Raw genomic sequence first — 21,584 nt, 5'->3', positions numbered from 1 at the left:
ACTGTTGAGCTGGATATCAGTGGCTCCTGCCTGTAATCCTAGCTACTTAGGAGGCTGAGATCTGAGAATCCTTGTTCAAAGCCACTCTGGGCAGGAAAGCCTGTGAGACTCATCTCCAATTAATCACCAAAAAAGCCCAAAGTAGAACTGTGGTTCAAGTGGTAGAGTGCCAGCATTGAATTTAAAAAAAGCTCAGGGACAGTGTTCACCCACGTCCTGAGTTCAGGCTCTCAGACTGGCTGTGTACATGCATGCACGCGTGCGCACACACACACACACACACACACACAAATAGGTAAAAAGAATTGTAACTTTTTCTTCCTTCTTCTTTTCCTCTCTGCTGTGTGTATGTCATTCCTCCCCAGGCTTTATGTATAATTTATCTATTAATTCATTTAACAAATGAATTTATAGGCATGAAATACATGTGTGTATGTGTGACCAGGCACTGTCTTGCTTGAAAAGCGAGGTAATTTAAAAACTTAGACTCGTAAATCTTTAACCCTTTACCATGTGAGGACACAGTGGAGTTGGTTTGTTTCTAGCATGTAATACAAGAATGCTTGTACAAATTGATCTTAACTAAGGTAGGAGTCATGGATGAACTGTCTGTAGGAGAAGTTATGGTCTGTGTTGTCACATCAAAACTATCCTTTAGCTGGACACCAGTGGCTCACACCTCTAATCCTAGCAACCCAGAAGGCTGAGATCTGAGGATCCCAGTTTAAAGCCAGCCCCCTCAGGAAAGTCTGTGGAATTCTTATCTCCAATGAACTAAAAAACAATGGAAATGGAGCTGTGGTGCTTTGGGCATAAAAGCTCAGGGATAGCGCCCATGCCCAGAGTTCAAGCCCCAGGACCAGAATATAAATAAATAAATTCATGAAAAACTATCCTTCAGAAATGTCACTGGGTCATTCAGTAAGTTTAGCAAACTGCTCAACAGTCACATATAAGCAGCTTTGGTGTTTTTGTTTGTTTGTTTCCCTTGGGACATATAACAGTATCTCTCAGAAGTGGATTTTCAAAAATATACTTCCTGAGAAGGGAGAAAATCCAAAAATTATTGGAAGGTGAGAGCAACTAACTTGATCTCTGAGAATGTGCACAGAAAATAAGCGAGTCAGGAAGTCAGGGAAGTGTATATACTCCATCTAAGAGTTTATTTTCAGTTCTTGCCGATTTTTAAGCTATACAGTACTAGAAGATGACTTGCTCTTACAGTCTGGCTTACTAAAGCCTAGGAATTAGATCTTTCTGTCTTTACTACTTAGTATTTATATAAAATCATGGAACTTGGCGGGCACTGGCAGCTCATGCCAGTAATCCTAGCTACTCTGAAGAAGGCTGTGACCTAAGGATCTATCTTTTTTTCCAAGTCAGCCCAGACAGACAAATCTGAGAAACTCTTTCTCTCCAACTAATCAGCAAAATGCTGAAGTATGACTGAAATGAGAGACCTCTAGCTTTGAGCTAAAAAGCTAAATGAGTTCAAGACCCAGTACCAAACAGACAAAAAGCAGATGGAACTAAATCTGCGTAGGAAGAGAGAATTAGAAAGTAGTTAGCTATGACACCATAAGATGCCTACCAGTAAATATACAGCACTTTGAGCAATGGGGAAAGCAGGGGTGAGTGGGTGCGGGGCAGGAGCTGAACCTCATCTAAGCAGAAAGAAGGCTATACTTGTGGTCTGTGGGGCACCAGGTCACTATGGGTGCCAGAATGGACCATAGAAAGGTGTTTACAGCTCAGGAAGGACCCTTCTTCCCCAATTACCTTCTTCAAACCCTGGTGATTGTCACCACACTGATGAATGTGGCAGATGGCGAGGTTGTACCAGCAAGTTGTCTTCTGAGATGACTGGCACAGGCCCCAAAAGACGACCCAATGAAGTAGGCCTACAATGTTGCTCAGCCCATTTGAAAGGAAATAGGCATTAAGACCAATTATCCCATTATGTCGTTAGCTTAAAATCATTTAATAGGTATGGTAAAAATAGCTGTGATAAAGATGATCTGCTAATGTTATTTTCCACAACCACAAATGAATGCTTTAAATGGAACTTCTATTTGGAGGATTTTAATCCTTGGAAAGAATTAAGTTTTGTGTCTGTACATGGCCAAAAGCCATATTTTGAACTTTAGTTCTGTGGTACACAGTGATATTCATTTCCAATAGCACTTTTGTGTTTCTGGAGACCTTCATCTAATGAAGTGGATACCTTTTCAAATATAAACTTTGAAACTGTACAGTAATAGATAGAGCTTTTTAAAAACAGGGAGCCTTAAGGAAATTTTAAAAAATTATTTGAAGTCTGGCTCATTAAAGCATGGAAAGTAAATCATGCAATCTTAATATTTATAAATAAAAAATCATGGGACTTAACTGTTTGGTTGGGGTTTTTTTGTTGTTTTTTTTTTAGGAAATATCTTATGTAAGTTTTGGTTTTAAATATTCCCCTTCAGGTAGACTTTATTTTTTTAAACTTTTTCTTGTGTAATTAAAATTATATTATCTTTTTTTTTGGGGGGGAGAATGGGGTGAGGTACATAGGATCTGGGTCTTGAACTCAGGGCCAGACAGTGTCCCTGAGCTTTTTAAGCTCAAGGCTAGAGGTCTACCACTTGAGCTACAGCTCCATTTCTGGCTTTTATTTTTATTTTTTTCCTTTTTGGTGCTTAACTGGAGATCAGAATCTCACAGACTTTCTTGCCTGGGCTGGCTTCGAATCAGAATCCTCAGATCTCAGCCTCCTGAGTAGTAGCTAGAATTCCAGATGTGAGTCACCCGGCAAAGACTGTTATCTTACCAAAAACAAATTATCCAAACTGCCTGCAGCCAGGTGTGATTCCACATTCTTTTCTTTCAAAGTTGTGTGAAAGATATGTGTCCTTCTGTCATTTGAATCAAGGTCAAAATTCGGGAAGTGAACTAGAACACAGCTGAGCTCCAAAGATGTAGCTTATTTTACCATGGGGTTCAGAAGAAGCCAACCAGACACCAGAGGCAGGAAGGTCCAGGCTGGGCAGCTTTAGGCGAGTATGTGATTGCATTTGATGTTAAGAGAGTGGGAAATCGTAGGTAGGGTGTTGCTCAGCGACGTGTGTATTTTTCAAGTTACCCACAGTGGTGTCTATTGTCCTGTTTCTCAATTGAATGATGTCATGTTTCATTTAAGGCTCTGGGTGATGCTGAAGTCTGTGGTCTGCACACTAGGGGGGGAAAGGCAGCAGGGGAGAAAGTTGCAAATCAGGTTTTTGTGAAGCCTTTGTGAGACAGAAGCTGACTCATGCAATATTTCCAAGGAAGTGCTGCATAGACTAGTCAGGCTGACCGGCTTACCTGAGAGCGCCCAGCATGCTCAGCTGAGAGCAGGCGATGTCCCACAGCCTTCGTGGTGCACAGGTAGGTGCTCAAAGGTAGGTTCCTTGAGGACCAGTGCCAGGACCCACTCATTCTTTCCCTCTCTGGCAGGGGACAGGGCAGCGGGAGAGACTTGCAGCTGGCTTCTTCCAGCACTGTGGGGACAGAAGCTCTGCTGGATACAGCCCTGATGTTCTCTTGCAGACTCAGTGAGTAGAAAAGTTGTCTGCCAATGGAGTTAGTGTCGAAGATGCTATTTGCCTTTCCCTCTGAGTCTGAACTGCAGGCTGCTCTTAAGTGGTTTTTGTCTGGTGAGGATTTGGTTCGTGTCTTTTCCTTCAAGGGAGGTTGAAATAGCAAGATTGCTGATAATCAGGACGGGGAGAAATCTAACATCGTGCAAGCCGTGCTCAGGATTTTAGTATGCTTTTTTGTGAGGTGCATGCAGGCCAAGCTGGAGGAACAAAATAAGTCTTGGCAAATTTTAGGCTTATCAAGTGCAGTGCTGTGATTTAGTCTACAGGCAACCAATGTTGACTGAGTAAATAAATGGAATTTCTATTTTGCATGTGCATCGGTTGGAAATACTTTCATTAAAAGCAAGACTAGGAAAGAGGAGACATGCATTGTATGTGATTCTTATTTTAATCATTGGGATTTAGTACTGATCATTTGAAAGTATATATTTGACATGCCTCTACTGACCACATGTTAAATATAAAAATCACAGGTTTTCATTTACAATCTTTCAAAAGTTGATACAAATGGAGGTTGTAATTATAATTTCCTTCAGTAACATTGACAGAGTATACAAGTGACACGGTCAGTAAAGAAAAGAAATCTGTACAGACAAAGAGCAAAGGAAAAAAAGGATGCTTTCTACTTGGTAAAACGAATGAGAAAGTTTTTCTTACCTATCCTTTTGGCCTTTTTCTATTGTGGAAAATAAGCTCGGCGATTCTGAAATTCAAAATGGGATGGCATTGTATTCAGCTCATGAAACCACTGATCTTATTCACTGTGCATGTCAGGCGCCTCCTAGGCCTTTAAGAGTTTAAGAGGACATGACATTTAATCGTTTTACAGTGTGCTTCCCAGAAGGATTTATTTACTCTGACCACTATTGTTTGACACTTCAATTTCTCTTCCTCCTCCTTTTTCCTTGATGAAAATATTGAATGTACTTTGTGGATAGATTTATTTACTCAGAACACCATCGTTAGCCACTTGGAGTTCTCTTCTTCCTCCCGCCTCCTTTTTTTTTTTTCCTCTAAGAAAAATGTTATTTTGCTTCATGCCTTCTTCCTAACTGTGCAGAGATGTTTGCGGAATGAGTGTGTTTGGTGTAGAGGGAGTTTGTGTAGCTGCGTGTCATTGTTCACCAGAGCAGGAAGGTGCTGTTCAGAAGTGAAGCTGGAACAAGTTGTTTTTTTTTTAACCTACATTACAAAGGGTTGCTTTGGGGTTTTGCTGTCTGTTGTTGTGTGGCTTTGCTTTCTTTGCCTTTGGCAATGTCAGTAATAGAGTTCTTCATTTAGAGTTGGCCTTAGCAGGCTATAGAAGCAAATCCGTGCTGTGGAGCTACAGCTTGTGCTGGGTCTCCAGCGAGGAGCAGCCATGTGGTGTGCCAGCCAGTGCTTCCTGGTCCTGGAAGTCACTTCACCAAGGTTAGATGGGACTTGGGAACTGCAGCTGCCTGGCTTACAGCAAGCAATCTCATGATTGAACCACATGAGTCAAAGCCAGGACATACACACAAATCCTCTCACCGGAAGAGAGTACTAGGTCATCATTTAGCTTCTGCTCCATCCTTTGTCCTCCACTTGGGAATGTATTTACTCACATGTGCCTGCATGTACCCTCTTGCTTGAGAGTGTTGGGTCCCTTTTGGTGGTACCATGTGCCCTAGACAAGTAGCTTATGCCAAGATCTTTATTTCCTGATCTTGAAATTCCTTTTCTATCTATTTCATAAATCTGTATCCAAATACAACGAATAATAGACTAGAAATCAGAACTGATCACCACTGAGTCACAGTTCACTGTGTACTTACCTTAACTTCTCTAATGTTTTCCCCCTCATCTATAGCTATAAATGTGTGTGTATGTGTGTGTGTGTATATGTGTGTGTGTGTATATATATGTGTGTGTGTGTATATGTGTATATATATATATATAATATATATATATATATATGAACTTTGAGTTGCTTGTTAGTTTTTTTTGTTGTTGTTGTTTTTTGTTTTTTGGGTCCGATGGGGCCTGAACTCTGGGCCTGGGCGCTGTCCCTCAGCTCTTCAGCTCAAGGCTAGCGCTCTACCACTTGAGCCACAGCGCCACCTCTGGCTTTTTCTTTTTGCTTATGTGGTGCTGAGGAATCGAACCCAGGGCCTCAGGCATGCAAGGCAAGTGCTCTACCACTGAGCCATCTTCCCAGCCCTGCTTGTTAGTTTTTTAAACAGGTCTTGCTATATCTCCTAGTCTGACCTCAAACTCAGAGTCCTCCAGCCTCAGCCTCCCAAGTGCTAGGATTACAGGCATGTGCTACCATGCCTGGCTCAAAGTTGTTTTGGGGGATTTTAAAGATAATTTTAATGTAGTGTTATAGCAGTTGCATTGTGGGAGGTATGTCTGGTAATAGAGAGACTGGGTTATTCCTTGCTGCATAACAAATCATCCCCAAGTCTCAGTGGCTTGAAACAGCAACATTTATAATTTATATAATCATGTATTCACCCATATGTGTAATTCATATACATAAAACTATGTAATCTTTTATAATAAGAGATTATAAACCTGTGAGTCAGGAGTTCGGAAGATGCTCTGTCAAGTGGTTCGGGCTCCAGGCCTGTACTGTGGCTGCTGTCAGATATGACAGGGCTGCGTCCTTGACAGCTTCTCACTACAGGTGTGTAGCAGGGATTGAGCAGCTGGGGCCCTTGGACCCCCTCTGTGGATCACTGTGAGTCCCTCCATTGCTTTGCTTGGCAGTTTCAGGAAACAGACCTATTCCTGAGGTGTCCTGGGGACCCCCCCAGCCCCATGACTATGGGGAGAGAGAGAGGCTGGGAGAGAAGGAGAGGGAGAAATAGGGTGGTATTAGTCAAAGACAGATTCTCAGGTGTGGAAGTTAAGTCCAAGAACTTACTACTCAGTGTAGTGCATGTAGTAAACACTACTGTGTGGTGTACTTAAACCTTGTCTAAGAGGCTGGATCTTAGGTTGTGTTAATATCCCAAAATAATTAAAGAAAGGAAAAGGCATGAGGAACTCTTTGGCAATAATGGATATATTCATAGGATATGATCATAGCATTGATGTATTGCTTTTGTCAATGTGTACTTACCTTCAACTTACCAAATGCTATATATTAAATATGGACAACTTTTGTTTAAATCATCTTCAAAAAAGCTAATAAAATGTCAAATTACTTTTGAAATATTTCTTTTTTAAAAAGGTAACCAGGTGCCAGTGGCTTATATCTGTAATTCTAGCCACTCAGGAGGCTGAGATCTGAGGATCACAGTTCAAAGCCAACCAGGCAAGAAAGCCTATAAGATTCTTATCTCCATTAACTAACAAAAAAGTCAGAAGTGGAGCTGTGTGGCTCAAGTGGTAGAGTGCTAGTTCTGAGTACAAAAGCTCAAGGACAGCGTCCAGGCCCAGTGTTCAAGCCCCAGGACCAGCACAAAAATGGGAGTCACAAAAATAGGACAGAGTTCACAGCTGCCCCATGTTAGTATCTACTACCACTTAGTATATTGGTCCAACTAAGAAATAAGGCGATGACATCAATTTTCACTTGTACCTCACCAAATAGCAATAGATAAATAAGAAAACCATAGCTCCTGACTTGGATACACCAAACTTTAAAGAAACTAGAAATGATTCCACTTTTCTAATTAAAAATTCAGTTGTTATGCTTAAAAACCAGGAGGTAAAAACCCACACTTTTAGCTCCTGAGTTATCCACCAGCTCATGAGCCAGTTGGAAAGAAGGACATTCCTCAGTTAGTGTTGCCTTTTGAGAGACATAACTGCCTTTTTCTGCATTTTGAGTCAACTTTGCTTTAAAGGCGGTCATTTACAACCTTGAGGGCCTGCCAAACATGAGCTCTATTGTCAGCAAACTTTGCTGGCTGCTAGCTAACTGCTTGCTGATACTCTAGTCTTTCTGTCGCCTCCTCCTCTTTGAGTCCAAATTCACAGTGGTATAATCAGGGAGGAACTCACTTTAGTTATTGGTATTGAGAAAAACACATTTTCTTGATTTCCATGGTTATTCTGACAGGGAACTGAGACTCCCATTGGATGCCTACAATAACAATGAGTGTAATTTAGAGAAATCCCTCCTCTCTCGCCTGACAGTGAGAAGCTTCTGCCTTGCATTGTGTAGGTGTGGGCAGGGGGGTGGGGATGAGGGTCTCCTTAGGAGTTGTGACCGTGACTTGTAGTCTGTGGAGTTCATCAGATGTCAGCCTGGACAGTGAAAGCATGGAAAGGAAGTTATCCATCAAACCAAAGTCAGCGGGAGAAACAAGAAGCCAAGAAGCATTGCTGCTCTTGATTTCTGCCAGTAACATTCCGAAGAAGAGCAATTAAATGACTGGAGCCAGGCACCAGTGGCTCACGCTTGTAATCCTAGCTACTCAGGAGGCTGAGATCTGAGGATCTCGGTTCGAAGCCATCCCGGGCAGAAAAGTCCTTGTGAGACTCTTATCTCCAATTAACCACTCAAGAACCAGAAGTGGCACTGTGGCTCAGGTGGTAGAGCGCTAACCTTGAGTAGAAAAGGGTCATTTGGGAGTCTTTCAGGATAACTAGTACTTTGAGTTTTAAGCATCAGTGAATCTCCAAGACCCCTGCACCCCCCACCCCCACCACCTCCACACTTCCAGGCCTACCCAGGGTCCGATTGATTGACCCTCACCTGGGTAGAACCAGCTTCTTTTGGTGTATTCATGGTCAAAAGATCGGCCCAAAATGGGCTATTAGCCATGCTTCACATAAAATTCTCAGAAATTATTCTATTATTAGCTTCTGCTTGGGATTTGGGAAGAGAAAGAGACATTAGAAGTAGGAAAAAGCAAGCTACACAAATATTAATACTTCCGAAGGAAAAGCTGCCTTGCTTCGTAATCTATCTGGGTTTAGTTGATTGATCGTGGAAAATAATACCTTTCATTGCCCAGCAATTATCTATCACTCTATTTTTTCTACTTTATCATATTTTGTTATTAGTGACTAGTTTTTTTTAAAGTACAAGCTAAGGGGGCTGGGAAGATGGCTCAGTGGTAGAGCACTTGCCTTGCATGCATGAGGCCCTGGGTTCGATTCCTCAGTACCACATAAGCAAAAAAAGCTGGAAGTGGTGCTGTGGCTCAAGTGGTAGAGCACTAGCCTTGAGCTGAAGAGCTGAGGGACAGTGCCCAGGCCCAGAGTTCAGGCACCATGACTGGCAAAAAAAAAAAAAAAGTACAAGCTAAGTTGTATACACCACTATGTTCACTTTTACTTCAACCGAGATTGACAAGGAGATCATTTAAACCAGTATTACCTACTGGTGGCTCATGTCTATAATCCTAGCTACTCAGGAGACTGGGCTCTGAAAACTGATATTCAAAGCCAGCTGGGGAAAACAAATTCATGAAATTCATATTTCCAATTTACTAGTAACAACTACAACAACAACAAACAGAAGTAGAGGTGTGTGTCAAGTGGTAGAGCATCAGCCTTGAGCCCCAAAAGCCAAGCAAGAGCACAAAACCATAAGTTCAAGACCCAGTACCAGCACACACAGGAAAAAAAGGGCTACATATATAAATTTTAATTCTCTAGTAGCTACTTTTTTAAATGTACATTTTAAAACAGTAAAATGAAATTGGTGCAAGTAATTTTAATAAGGTATTTCATTTAGCCCATTAGTCTAAAAGATTATTTCAACATGTAACCAATATAAAATGAGATGTTTTATAATCTTCGTTTCATGCTAAGTCATTGAAGTCCAGTGTGTGATTCTATTTATAGCCACCCCCTGCTCTCAGGAGCCACCTGTGGCCAGTGGTTACTGCCCAATAACACAACTCTGGAGAAAAATACAAATAATGGTGAGTTCAGGGAATTAGAAAGAATAGTCCAGACAGGTGGAAATCTTAAATTATTTCAAGGTAAATGAGAACAAGACTAGACAGTTTTTATGAGTTGCATTCCCTTATTTGAGAAAACTATAATTACCTTCTAAGTTATGAGTCAACATAAATAACATTATCCATTAGCAAATGTTATTTCATAGTCCATGCTAGTATGGAATCTGACTTAAATTGTCTTACTTCCGTAAGCTCAGAGACTGTTCTGTTTGAGGTAGTAAACTTGGCTAAAATACTAGAAATACCAAATATGTATAACCTTCTATTTTATGAATTGTCTAATTAGCAACCTTTCAGAATGGAGTGGTCCCGGTCATCTCAAGTACAGGAAAGGCACCGGACCCAATTCGTATTGCTAGTTAAAAATCTTCCCATGAAGGGATTGCCTGTGGACCCATTTCATAGCTCACTTTTTCCCACCTTTGACAGTATTTTTTTTGTCATGGAGCTTGAACTCAGGGCCTGGGCGCTGCCCCTCAGCTCCCTTGAGCCACAGTACCACTGCCAGGTTTTTGATGGTTCATTGGAGATAAGAGTCTCATGGACTTTCCTGCTCCAGCTGGCTTTAAATTACGATCCTCAGAGCTCAGCCTCCTGAGTAGCTAGGGTTACAGGCCTGACCCACCTGCACTTGGCTTTGACAGTATTTTTTAAGGTATCATCATGCCTAGCTTCCCAGTGTAGTCTCTTCTATAAACCAATTTTATTCCTCTTTACTCCCTCCATTGAAATTCGTCTACCATAGAGAGACTATAGATAGAGAAAAGGAATGATAAGAAGTGAGTCTCTGTGTTGTGCTCATTTTCACTAGTCCTAATAAGGAACATAGTGCCATGGGTTATGCAACTGTGTGAATGACATTTTCTAGACCAAAGAGAAGATGCATTCTTGCCTAGCTAGGAAATCAGAAGTGGTCCTAGAAACTAGTGGATCCAGCTCTATGGTTGGTGGTAGGTTGTTTGATCTCGATCTTTCCAGAAGTCCTGGCCTTTTACACTTAGTGTATCCAGTTTACATTTAGTCCTAAATCACAGTCTCACTGGGCCCTTAGACCATGGGATCTTAAAGATTCCTCATCTTCTTCTCAAGGCAGTGACCTTTCCTACAGTGATGCCCGCTCCAAGGTCACAGGTGTGGTATATGCCATTGAGAAGAGAACCTGGTTGCATCTGCTCCTATTTTATGTGCTCGAGACGTTCTTCACCTGGTCATGAGCACAGCTATGTATGCGCTGATGCATGGCTGTGTCTTGGATTTTTGCCACACTCAAGTTGGATCAAGCTTTTGAGGTCAAGTGTGTTTTAACTACTAGCCAATCCATGTTTATAGGCCATAAAATTGTTACAGAGCAAATGGAATACTGAAAAACCTTTAAAAGTTTACAGCAAACTCAGCCCATGTGGTGGTGGTTATGCTGATATATTGCTCATTTCCGGCCCCTTTTCTTGCTGTTCCTTCTTGTTAACTCAGAGTGAATAACTTAATTTTGTAGTCATAAATTTAATAGTTGCCTTATAATTGTTCACAAATATTTGCAATCAATATAATCTAAAAGAAGTCAGTATGTTGAAGGACACAACATTTAGGGCCTTGGGTCCTTGTGTCCAGCAAGAGAATTCAGGCAGTATGTGAACAAAGAAAAAGTGATTGGGAAGTTTATTTGAAAAGGAACATGAAGGGTGAAGAGAACATGAGGCATAGATATGCCACGGGAAGACAGTATTTCAGTCCATCTTAGCCACCTTGCACTGTCTTCAGAGATTGGCCTTGGGTTAGTTAGAGAGAATTGGGATCCTGGAAAGATGGCTTTCTGATAGGTGGATCTCCTTTCTATGCTCTATATAGTAAAGGCACTAAAGATGTAATGTCCAGTCCTTACTTCCTTGTTCCTTTGTCCTTACTTAACAGATGTCCAGCTTCCTCATTCTTTTGTAGCCCCTGATTCATTTTGGTGTTAGGCTGGTTTGGGTTTATCAACTTATTCTGCCATCTGCGTGTTATATAAGCCTCATTTCCCTTACTACCCGCTTTTCTACTAATTCATATCAGTGGCTTCTTTATATCCTGAAAGTACTGCTACTATTTGATCTTGATTGTCAATCTTATTATAAGTTCATATTTCTGCTGAAAAGTAATCATTAATCTATATTCTTATTCTAACCTTTCAAATATGTTTCATTCCCTTCTTCTTTTAACAAAACCCACAAACATGGACTTTGGTAGTAAGGTAACCTCCCCAAATGAAGGGAATTTCTTCATTAATTACATTCTTTATCAAAAAAGTCTATTGTTTGTGACCTGGAATCTCATTATTATTAGGCTCAGGGAGGTGTTGAGCTTGCCATATAAGTGAAGATTACAACTGTAATGTTTCATCAAACTAGTTTCTGATACAGGTACCAGTAGCTCACACCAAAATTCTAACTACTCAGGAGGCCAAGATCTGAGGATCACATTCAAAAGCAGCAAAAAAATCAAGTGGAGGTATGGTTCAAGTGGTGAAGGGCCAGCCTTGAACGAAACAAGCTAAGTGTGAGTGTGAGGCTGAGTTCAAGCCCCAGAACCAGCAATTCTTCCTGAAGGCTGACTCTTCGTGGAGGGTCTTTTTAGGCCCCGGATAATTTTTATGGATATTAAGTGACATTTTTTGACTGGTATTAACATTCACAATCCTATTGCTCCCAACGTTTCTCCAAATGTAGATCCTATAGTTACTGTGTAGTTTACATTGTGATGTTACGGCTCTACTTGGCGAGTGTTTTCCTTCATCAGGCATACTTGTGGGTAGTATAGCTCTATATAGACCACAAGTAGCATACCAGTTTTTAAGCAGAGATGTAGAGAAACATTGAAGTGAGCTGGTGTATTTCCAACAGGACGTACGTTTTACTACATCAGCTTTTGATGACCAGTATTAGAAAATCATCGTCTCCATTGCACTTCCTTTAATGCTGTGAGCTCGTGAAGCTTGAAGAGAGTGCTCTGCTTCCCTTAAGGCCTGGGGCTTCTGATAATCCTGCTTAAAATGCTGTGAATTATGATGGAAAGGCTTAAAACCTACAACAGCACTTGTCAAAATTCCGTAAGAATCACACAGGAGCCGGGCACTGGTGGCTCACGCTATAATCCCAGCTACTAAGGAGGCTGCCGTCTGAGGATCCAGGCAAGAAAGTCTGTGAGACTCTCATCTCCTATTAACCACCAAAAAGCCAGAAGCAGAGTTGTGGTTCAAGTGGTAAAATGCTAGTCTTGAGGGGAAAACGCCAAGGAACAGTGCCCAGGTTCGAGTTCTGAGGCCAAGCCCTGGTACCAGCACATACACGTGCTCGCTGGCTCTTGCTCTTTCTCTCTCTTAAACCAGGTCGTTTTTGGCGATCATAACCACTTGTGATGCTTGTTAGTGTGATCGATTCCTCCTGCCCTCACAGGTGGGCTTCACATTAGTAAGTTCTGAACTAAGCGAGTTGCTGCAGTGGTCACGTGGAGACGTCATTGCATGGCTAGCTCCTTGAATTGTCCACTGGATCACACTAGGATCTGTACCGGTGAAAGTTCAAGGTTGGGAGGTCGAGGGCAGATCCTGAGGCTGCATTTCCAGAAGGCTGGCAGGCCATGCATTCAGAGCTTTGACTTTGCAGCTCAGCCCATCTTTTCTCCTACAACTCACTTGCACCGTTTTGGTCTTGAGTCTGTACTTCTGGCTGGGTTTTGATCGCCTTTCATTCTGTGGTTTGATGGCACCCGTACTGCCCTTGCTCATCCTGTCGTTTTCATTTCTTTTCTGCCATGCATTGTAGATGGGCACCGATTGCGTCCGGAAGTACCATCAGCTGTAAGTGAAGATCCTGAGCCCAAGCTCACAGCCGAAAGCTCCCCAGCACCCAAGACCATGGAGCTCTCTGACAGCGATCGCCCAGTCAGCTTCGGCTCCACGTCGTCCTCGGCCTCTTCCCGGGACAGCCATGGTTCCTTTGGCAGCAGAATGACTTTGGTTTCAAATAGCCACTTGGGCTTGTTTCCCCAGGATAAGGAAGCAGGGGCTATCAAACTGGAACTGATTCCAGCCCGCCCATTTTCCAGCAGTGAGCTGCCGAGGGACAACCCCACTGGGCCCCAGAACATGGATGGAGACAATGAGAGGCAGCCCAGAACCCCATGGAACGGGGATGCCACTGGGACCACCAAAACAACCACAGACTTGGCCACCAGTCCTAAGCTGCTCTACGCAGACAGAGTTGTGCGGGAAATTCTGGACACTGAAAGGACTTACGTGCAAGACTTAAAAAGCATTGTGGAGGTAAGGCAAGCTTTGGCTGGTTTGCTTGGTTTTTGTTTTTTTTTTTTACAAGTTTATTAAGAAGTATAACTCACCTTATCAAAAAAAAAGAGCAAAGTGAAGCCCTTTGGGGTTGATGGGTACTGTATTATTTCCTAAGGGGCACAAGGAAAAGTCAGTGTTTGAACACATGGTAGCTTAAGAGACACCTAGGCCTATGCTTCCTAATCGAATTCACCTCTTTCGATTTGCGCTAATAAATCAGTTGTCAGGAGCAAGGATTCTGATTTTGCACATGTCCCAGTATGGTACAGAAATCCCACACAGCGCTCTCCAGAGTATCTTGAAGCTGGCAGAGCTGGTGAGCATGGGGTAGACTTCCTGGCTTCCCGGTGAATAGGTACCAGGTGTATCAAACCAAACTCATTAGCTCTTGCTTAGCCACAGCTCTTTTCTTGTGACTAGGAGTTTCCAAACTACTTTTAACTTGGGTGCCAGCCCCCTCAGAAACTGAGTTCATTGGCCTGAGATATGGCCTCTAGGGTGGCTTTGTGTGACATTTCCTGGTGACCTGAATGCACAGATAAGCCCAGGGCTACTGTTATGTGTTCAACCTTCTATTGTGTGGAGTTTGGGTAGGGGAAAAAAAAATACATGGGCATTTGTTTTCTTTTCACGCTTATAGTAATCATTTACCTAAGATTTGCATTAACTGTTGTAATTACAGTAGGCTTGCACAAATTGGTTTGGGTCCGGTCGTGGGGCCTGAACTTTAGGCTTGGGCGCTGTCCCTCAGCTCTTCAGCTCAAGTCAAGCGCTCTACCACTGAGCCACCTTCCCAGCCCGCACAAATTGTTTTATGGGACTTGACTTTAGCTCATGTGCTTAGGTCTGAAAATTAAGTTATTAATTTGACTTTGATTTATAAGTAGGTGGTTTTTTTTAGCATAAAGTAAGAATGAGCAGTGGAGTGCCAGTGTTAATTAAGACTTGCTTATGAGTAAGAATATCAACGTTTTGGAATGGTGGTAGCAAGAGCCTAGTTTCAAGTCCCCCAGAAAAGAAAAGGTTTCAAAGGCAGAGATGTGTATTATAGAGCTATATACTCGTTTTGCTACCTAGCAACAGACAAAATTCTTTCATTTGTTCGTAAGTATTGCCTATTTTAGACTTTTAATCTAAAATGTGTTTTAGTAGAATTTTTGTTGATGAACACATATTCTCTACTAAATACACACATTCTTACAGCTTTGGAAAAAAATCCTAATGTGTGATCTTGTGTTGACCTCCACCAATGACAGAACCAGACACCATGTCCTAAAAATAGTCATGATGTAACTTCCCAGTAAAAATAGAAAAGACAACTGATGCTCAACCAAAACAATATGTGGTACCAAATGTAGAATAAAGTAGACTAGTTCGGAAAAGAAATCCAACAATGATGTCACTCATACTTGAGAGAGAGAGAGAGAGAAAATACCTGTGAAGTAGCCAAGACATTTTACAACCTCTCAGGAAACTTAGGGTTATTAAAGCTCCTTGGTGTCTGCTATTTTTGTCTTAGAAGCTTTTCTTACTAAAAACAACAATGTCTAGTTACTGAACTGGTATTCCATGAATACACTCCACCCACCAGTGAGGCTGGTTGATAATAAACTTGGGGTGAAAATAAGATAATGGAGGGGCTGGAAGAAGTACAGATATTTCTTTTTGTTCTAAGAAATTTTCAATATAAGTGCTATTGGAAAGGGTCTAAATGATCAAACAGGGCGGGAGAGAAAAGAGTTTAGACTTTGGCGGGGATAGGGGGTGGGGAGGGACAGTCCTCTGCGTCACAGACTGACCATAAGAGCTCAAAGGTAGCCAAGGGTGGAGGACCTCTTTCCCATCAAGGGCCATTGGATATTATAACTTCATTTTTAGGCCATCCCAAATTCTCGGTACAGGCAGACAGGACAGTCAGTGGAAGCACCACATTTCTGCCCCGTCACATAACAAAGGATTTCCCAAGCCTTATGTGGCCTGAGAGCTGGAGGCTTCCCAACCCTGCATGAATGTGGACTTTTCTGTAAACCCAAGGGCCCTAGTTTGCTGACCCCTGTTTGCACTGTAGGTTTATGCCACTTCCCAGAAACTGTAAGATGAGATCAAGAAATGGTACCTGCTTTCCAAGATTCTTAAGTTATGTAGTCCATGAAAGTTCATACAGGAGTACCCAGCAGCTGGTAGGAAGTTAATAAACACAAAATAACAATCCTCGCCCTTACCAGCCCCATCTAAATTTGCCAATTAAAAGTGAGCACTATTAACACCATTTTACCTAAAGTCTCTCCTCAAAATATTCAGATTAGCTAACTCACTACAGTAGAAATTTAGTTAGGGGGAAAAAAAGGTGTGTGTGTGGTGGTGGGGGGTGGGTAGCAGTTAATTCTGACATTGCTGTTTTGAAGACAACTAAATGGTTTCTAATGAACTCACTGAAAATTGGAAGTGGAACCTAATTAGAGAGGAGGGAGGGTGGTAGGGGAGGAAAACTACCAATGTAGAGGAGGCACCCAAGTAAGAAGTACATCCCCTTTGTTCCAGAGGCCATCAGAACATTATAGAAGTTACCAGAATACTGTGTGTTACCTGCCCCACTTGGAAAATTTTGGTATCTGACCATGGTGATACTGTATAGTATTTTACAAGTATCTAGAAGAAAGAGTTAAAATTTTTTCACCAGAAAGAATTAGTAAATGTAGCTGGATGCCAGTAGCTCACACCTGTAATCCTAGCTACTCAGGAGGCGGAGAACTAAGTCAGCTCAGGCAGGAAAATCTGTGAGCACTAAAAAAGCCAGAAGTTGTGCTATGGCTTAAGTAGTAGAGTGCTAGCTTTGAGCAAAAATTCAGGGACAGAGCCCAGGGCCTGAGTTCAAATGCCAGGACTGACCAAAAAAAAAAAAAAGTAAATGTTTGAGGACAGAGATAAGGTTTTTTGTATGTTGAACACTATCCAGTATATTTATGTGTGAAACGTCACATAGAATCCAATAAATATATACAATTTTTATGTATAATTTAAGGAAAAAACCATTGGAATCTCTTCAAACCAAGAATTAGTCAAGCTTCTTCCTCATTTATTTTGGTTGTGTGATTTCTCAAGATCAAAATTTAATGAGTAGAGCACTTGCCTAGCATGTGTGAGTCCCTGGATTTAATTCCCACCAAAAAATAATAACAAAGACAAGAAGAACAAGAAGAAGAAGAAGGAGGAGGAGGAGGAGGAGGAGAAGAGGAAGAAGAAGAAGAAGAAGGAGGAGGAGGAGGAGGAGGAGGAGGAGGAGGGAAGGAAGAAGAAGAAGAAAGAAGAAGGAGGAGGAGGAGGAGGAAGAAGAAGAAGAAGATAAGAGGGAGATGAGGGAGGGAAGGAAGAAGGAAAGAAGGAACTGCAGATGCTTTAATAGAATAGTTAGAGCTAATTTATTTGCTTCCTTTCCTTTATGAAGGGTAACCAGTTCTTTTCCCACCAGCATCACCTATTAAGAGTAGTTCTTTAAAAACTTAGTTTTACTTTTGACATTATTTCCTAGGTAGTGCATCTACCCAAGAAATGCAAGGCCCTGTGTTCAAACCTCTGTCTTGATGCACTCTGCTTTATTGAATCTCAGTTAACTGATATCAATCAGTAGTACTGCCAATTTAATTAAGTTCCCTTATAAGGGGTACATTTATTTATACTCCATATAGATACACAATCTGCACAGCTTAGGTTTAGATTTGACTTTAATGATTTGTAAGCCAGATACCAGTGGCTCACACCTGTTATCCTAGCTACTCAGGAGGCTGAGATCTGAAGATCACAGTTTGAAGCCAATCCAAGGCAGGAAAATCCATGAGACTCTTATCTCCCATTAACCTCTAAAAATCCAAAAGGGGAGGTGTAGTGAAGTGGTACAGAACTAGTCTTATGCAAAAAAGTTCAGAGACATGGCCTGAATTCAAGCCCTAGGACAAGTACACACACAGAAAGAAAAAAATGGGAAAGGAAGGGAAGAGAAAGGAGAAAGGGCACTGGTGGCTCACACCTGTAATCCTAGCAACTTAGAAGGCTGAGATCTGAGGACTGTGGTTCAAGTCAGCCTGGGCAGGAAAGTCCATGAGACTCTTATCTCCAATTAACCACCAGAAAACCAGAAGTGGCGCTGTAGCTCAAGTGGTAGAGTGCTAGCCTTGAGCTGAAGAGCTGAGGGACAGCCCAGGCCCAGAGTTCAAGCCTTAGACCAACAAAAAACATAAAGCAAAAGAAAAGATTTGTGAATGTGAATAGTAACATTTTTGTGCCATGTCATTGATAATACATACTGATTTAAAGGACGTTAATAGAAACAATGATTCGACAAGTTCAACATGGTCCCAAACACCAGAGAAGCTTTTTTCCAAGAGGAAATCCTCTGACTCCCCACCCCAACCCCAAAGACAGGGTCCCCCAAGTGTCCGCTACACATGCAGAGGAAGTTTGCCTACCTTCTTGCCCATTTGCCAAGAGTGTATTAAAGTAACCAAAAATATCTAGATTTTGTTCTTATCCTTGCCAGTTAGAGATTCAGGAATTTGTAAAGCTTTAGGAAAATTTTTAAAATGTTGTGGTTCTTGCTCTGTGCGGTGATTGCTCTTCATTCTACCCCTCTGGGCCTCTCTCCCACCTGCATGCTGGTTCTGTGCCAGCTAGTACTTCTTCATCCCACATCCTGGTTATTTATTTTTGGGCCCTTGACCTTTGAGGGCGTGGGTAAGACCCTGACTGTCGCTCATACCCATAGGAATGATGAGGCTGTTATTTCCATCTTTCTACCAAAGAGCCTCCTAGGCAAAGCTGTGAGAGGATTCACAGGAAAGCAAGTTAAATGTAAAACAGACAAGGATACTCGGTTGGTGAGGTGGGAACCCATGGTTGGAGAGTGGAAATGAGGGTCTCTCTCATGTTTAATCATTCTTCCAATGACTGAGCCAGGTCTGTCCTACGCAGAGTGGGTTTCTTTAATCTTCCTAAATGATCTGTGGAAGGGTCTGAGAGCCTCGTAAGATTGGGCCTTCGGTAAAATTCATGGCCCCTATTACCTTTTTAGTGAAGGTTTAAAATAGTTCATGATGTTATACAATGCTGTATAATTGTAAGTTACAATTCCTACTAACAAAAAAATGACATCTTTGAACTCTGAGATAAAAAAAATGATACCACCATCCTGTGTCAGCGGGTGATGGGAGAGGGGGTAGGTAGAGAATATGGTTGAAGTCATTTATATGAAAATAGAATGGCTGGGTGGCTCATGGCTATAATCCTAGCTACTCAGGAGCTGAGATCTGAGGATTGCAGTTCAAAGCCAGGCCGGGCAGAAAAGTCCATGAGACTTTTATCTCCAATTAACCTCTAGAAAACCAGCAGTGAGGCTGTGGCTCAAAGTGGTAGAGTGCTAGGCTTGAGCAAAAGAGCTCAAGAACAGTACCTAAGCCCCAAGTTCAAGCCCTATGACCACCAAAAAGAAAAAGAATGATGAACTCTGTTCTAATTGTTTTAGGAAGTAGGTGCAGCATAAGGGACAGGGTAGAGTAAGGCTGATGGAGTGCACTGTTTGCTTTAAGCAAACATCACAATCAGCCCCCTTGTAAAAACAATGCAGGTTCAGGCCTGTAATCCTACATACTCAAGAGGCTGAGATCTGAGGATCGCAGTTCAAAGCCAGCCTGGGCAGACAAATCCCAGAGACATTTATCTCTAATTACCAAAACCTGGAAGTGGAGGTGTGGCTCAAGTGGTAGAGCACCAACACTGAGCAAGAGTGCAAAGCCTACTATTAGCACGCGTGCATGTGCGCACACACACACACACACACACACACACACACACAAATAATGTCACCATTCAGAATAAAAAATAGGTAAAATATTAAATATAACATATACTTTTTAAAAACTGTATGCCAGATAGAGTCCTTTCCAAACACTTTTACCTTTACAAATGTGTCAGAAAGCTAAGACATGATATGGTCTTGATGTCCAGAATTTAAACAGTTAAAGCTTGAGCTTGTCCAAAGCTCTGAGCCTGGATTCAAATGATGACCTCCAGAGCGACCTCCAGAGCTGGGAAGTGGCTCAGTGGTAGAGTGCTTGCCTAGCATGCATGAAACCCTGGGTTCGATTCCTCAGTACTTCATAAAGAGAAAAAAAGCCAGAAGTGCTGCTGTGGCTCAAATCATAGAGTGCTAGGCTTAAGCAAGAAAGAAGCTCGGGGACAGTGCCCAGGCCCTGAGTTCAAGCCCTAAGACTTACTAGCAAAAAGGAAAAATGAGGGGGCGGGCACCTCCATTCCAGCTCCTTTGTTTCCTGAGTGATCCTGTGGAGGGAGGAGGGCGGTGGAGGCGGCTGGGTGGGACATGAGGCCCCTCGAAGCTGCTCTTCCTGCGGCGGCCATGGCTTAGAGAAGAGGCTGCTCTGAGCGTTGGGCTCATATTAGTGTGAACAAAAAGCCCACTCGCACTGGGGGACAGGCCTTCTCCCAGTCTGCCCAGAATGAAAGAAGGACACCAAACTGGGGCTTGGACACCAAGCTGCCCCAGGCTCTGTGGAGATGCGCCACTCTAGGTTTGTGACGTCTGTGACTGGGACCCTTGGAATGTGAGCTGGCTGTGGTCTAGGACCCCCCTCCTCCCTCTAGGCTTTGAAGGCGTTTTCTGAAGATGCTTGGCCTCCTATGATCTTGTGGGAGACAGAATTGATGCACATGGAAAGAGCCCTAAGCGAGGGGCTGTGTGTGGGCATCTCCTGGGGCAGCGAGGTATTCTACACACCTCCCCAGGGGACAGAGGTCGAACCCCAAGGGAGAAGACTGTTGGGGAGACTGTCACAGATTTTATTGTCCCTTTCTTTGTAAGTGTTCTCAACGGATACTCTCAGGCCAGTTTACACAGTGTTTATCATGATGACATTTTTTTACAAGGTTCATTTAGACTACAGTTTTTTTGAAGACTGAGGGGGGAGCGGAAATGTGTGCTAGACTGTTAAGACTTGGAAGATATGGTTTTTAGTGAAGACTTGTTATGTGGGTGGATTTAATAAAGAACTTGACATAATTTAATGTACTTTTATATGGCACTGGGGCACTTTCACTTGACTAAGGACTTTCTGTGTTTGTTTCCTGTTTTTGTTTTTGTGACCATACTAGAGCTTGACCTCAGGGCTTGAGTGGAATCTCTTAGCTTTTTCACTCCAAGTTGGCATCCTACCTCTTGAGCCACTCTTCACTTAAACATTTTTGCTGGTTAATTAGAGATAAGAGTCTCACAGACTTTTCTGCCCTAGCTAGCTTCAAACTGTGATCCTCAGATGTCAGCTCCCTGAGTAGCTAGAATTACAGGCATGAGTCACCAGCATTGACTCAGGTTTTATTTTGTCCTCAGAGAGCTTTTATACAATGGGTGAGCGAGATCTTTCCTAAACCATTTGAGATCTACGACAATTTAAAAACAAACCTGTTAGAGCATTTTCTGCTTATTCATTTCATCCCTTGGTGTAGAATCTCACTTTGATGATTCATTTTCTCATCTTCCCTCATTATTATCGTCATCATCATCATCATTACTATGTCTCTTGTCCACCAGGCCTCAAGCCCATCACCAAGAGCAGTTCAGACTAAGAAGTGGTGATGAGGAGCAATGTTGAGTCCTCTCTTCTGTTTGCCACCATCTAATGTGAAAACAAGGGCAGTGAGCTGTATTTCACTTCTTTCCATCCCTCATGGGTCTGCCCATTTGGAATG

The 21,584-nt window shown here is 42.3% G+C and overlaps 1 protein-coding gene across 1 annotated transcript in view; it reads left to right on the top strand.

Moving 5' to 3' along the window:
• Positions 1-21,584, top strand: part of Plekhg1 (pleckstrin homology domain containing, family G (with RhoGef domain) member 1) — a 135,473-nt gene that overhangs the window by 49,206 nt on the left and 64,683 nt on the right. The window contains exon 2 of the mRNA XM_013026954.1: positions 13,309-13,808. Coding sequence (XP_012882408.1) covers positions 13,401-13,808 — 408 coding nt within the window. The 5' untranslated portion in view covers positions 13,309-13,400. The remainder of the gene's footprint in view (positions 1-13,308; positions 13,809-21,584) is intronic.

Source organism: Dipodomys ordii, unplaced genomic scaffold (genome assembly GCF_000151885.1).
Source record: "Dipodomys ordii isolate 6190 unplaced genomic scaffold, Dord_2.0 Scaffold98, whole genome shotgun sequence".
NCBI lineage: Eukaryota > Metazoa > Chordata > Mammalia > Rodentia > Heteromyidae > Dipodomys > Dipodomys ordii.
Note: the sequence above shows the minus strand (reverse complement) of the source record. Positions and strands in the feature narration are given on the sequence as shown.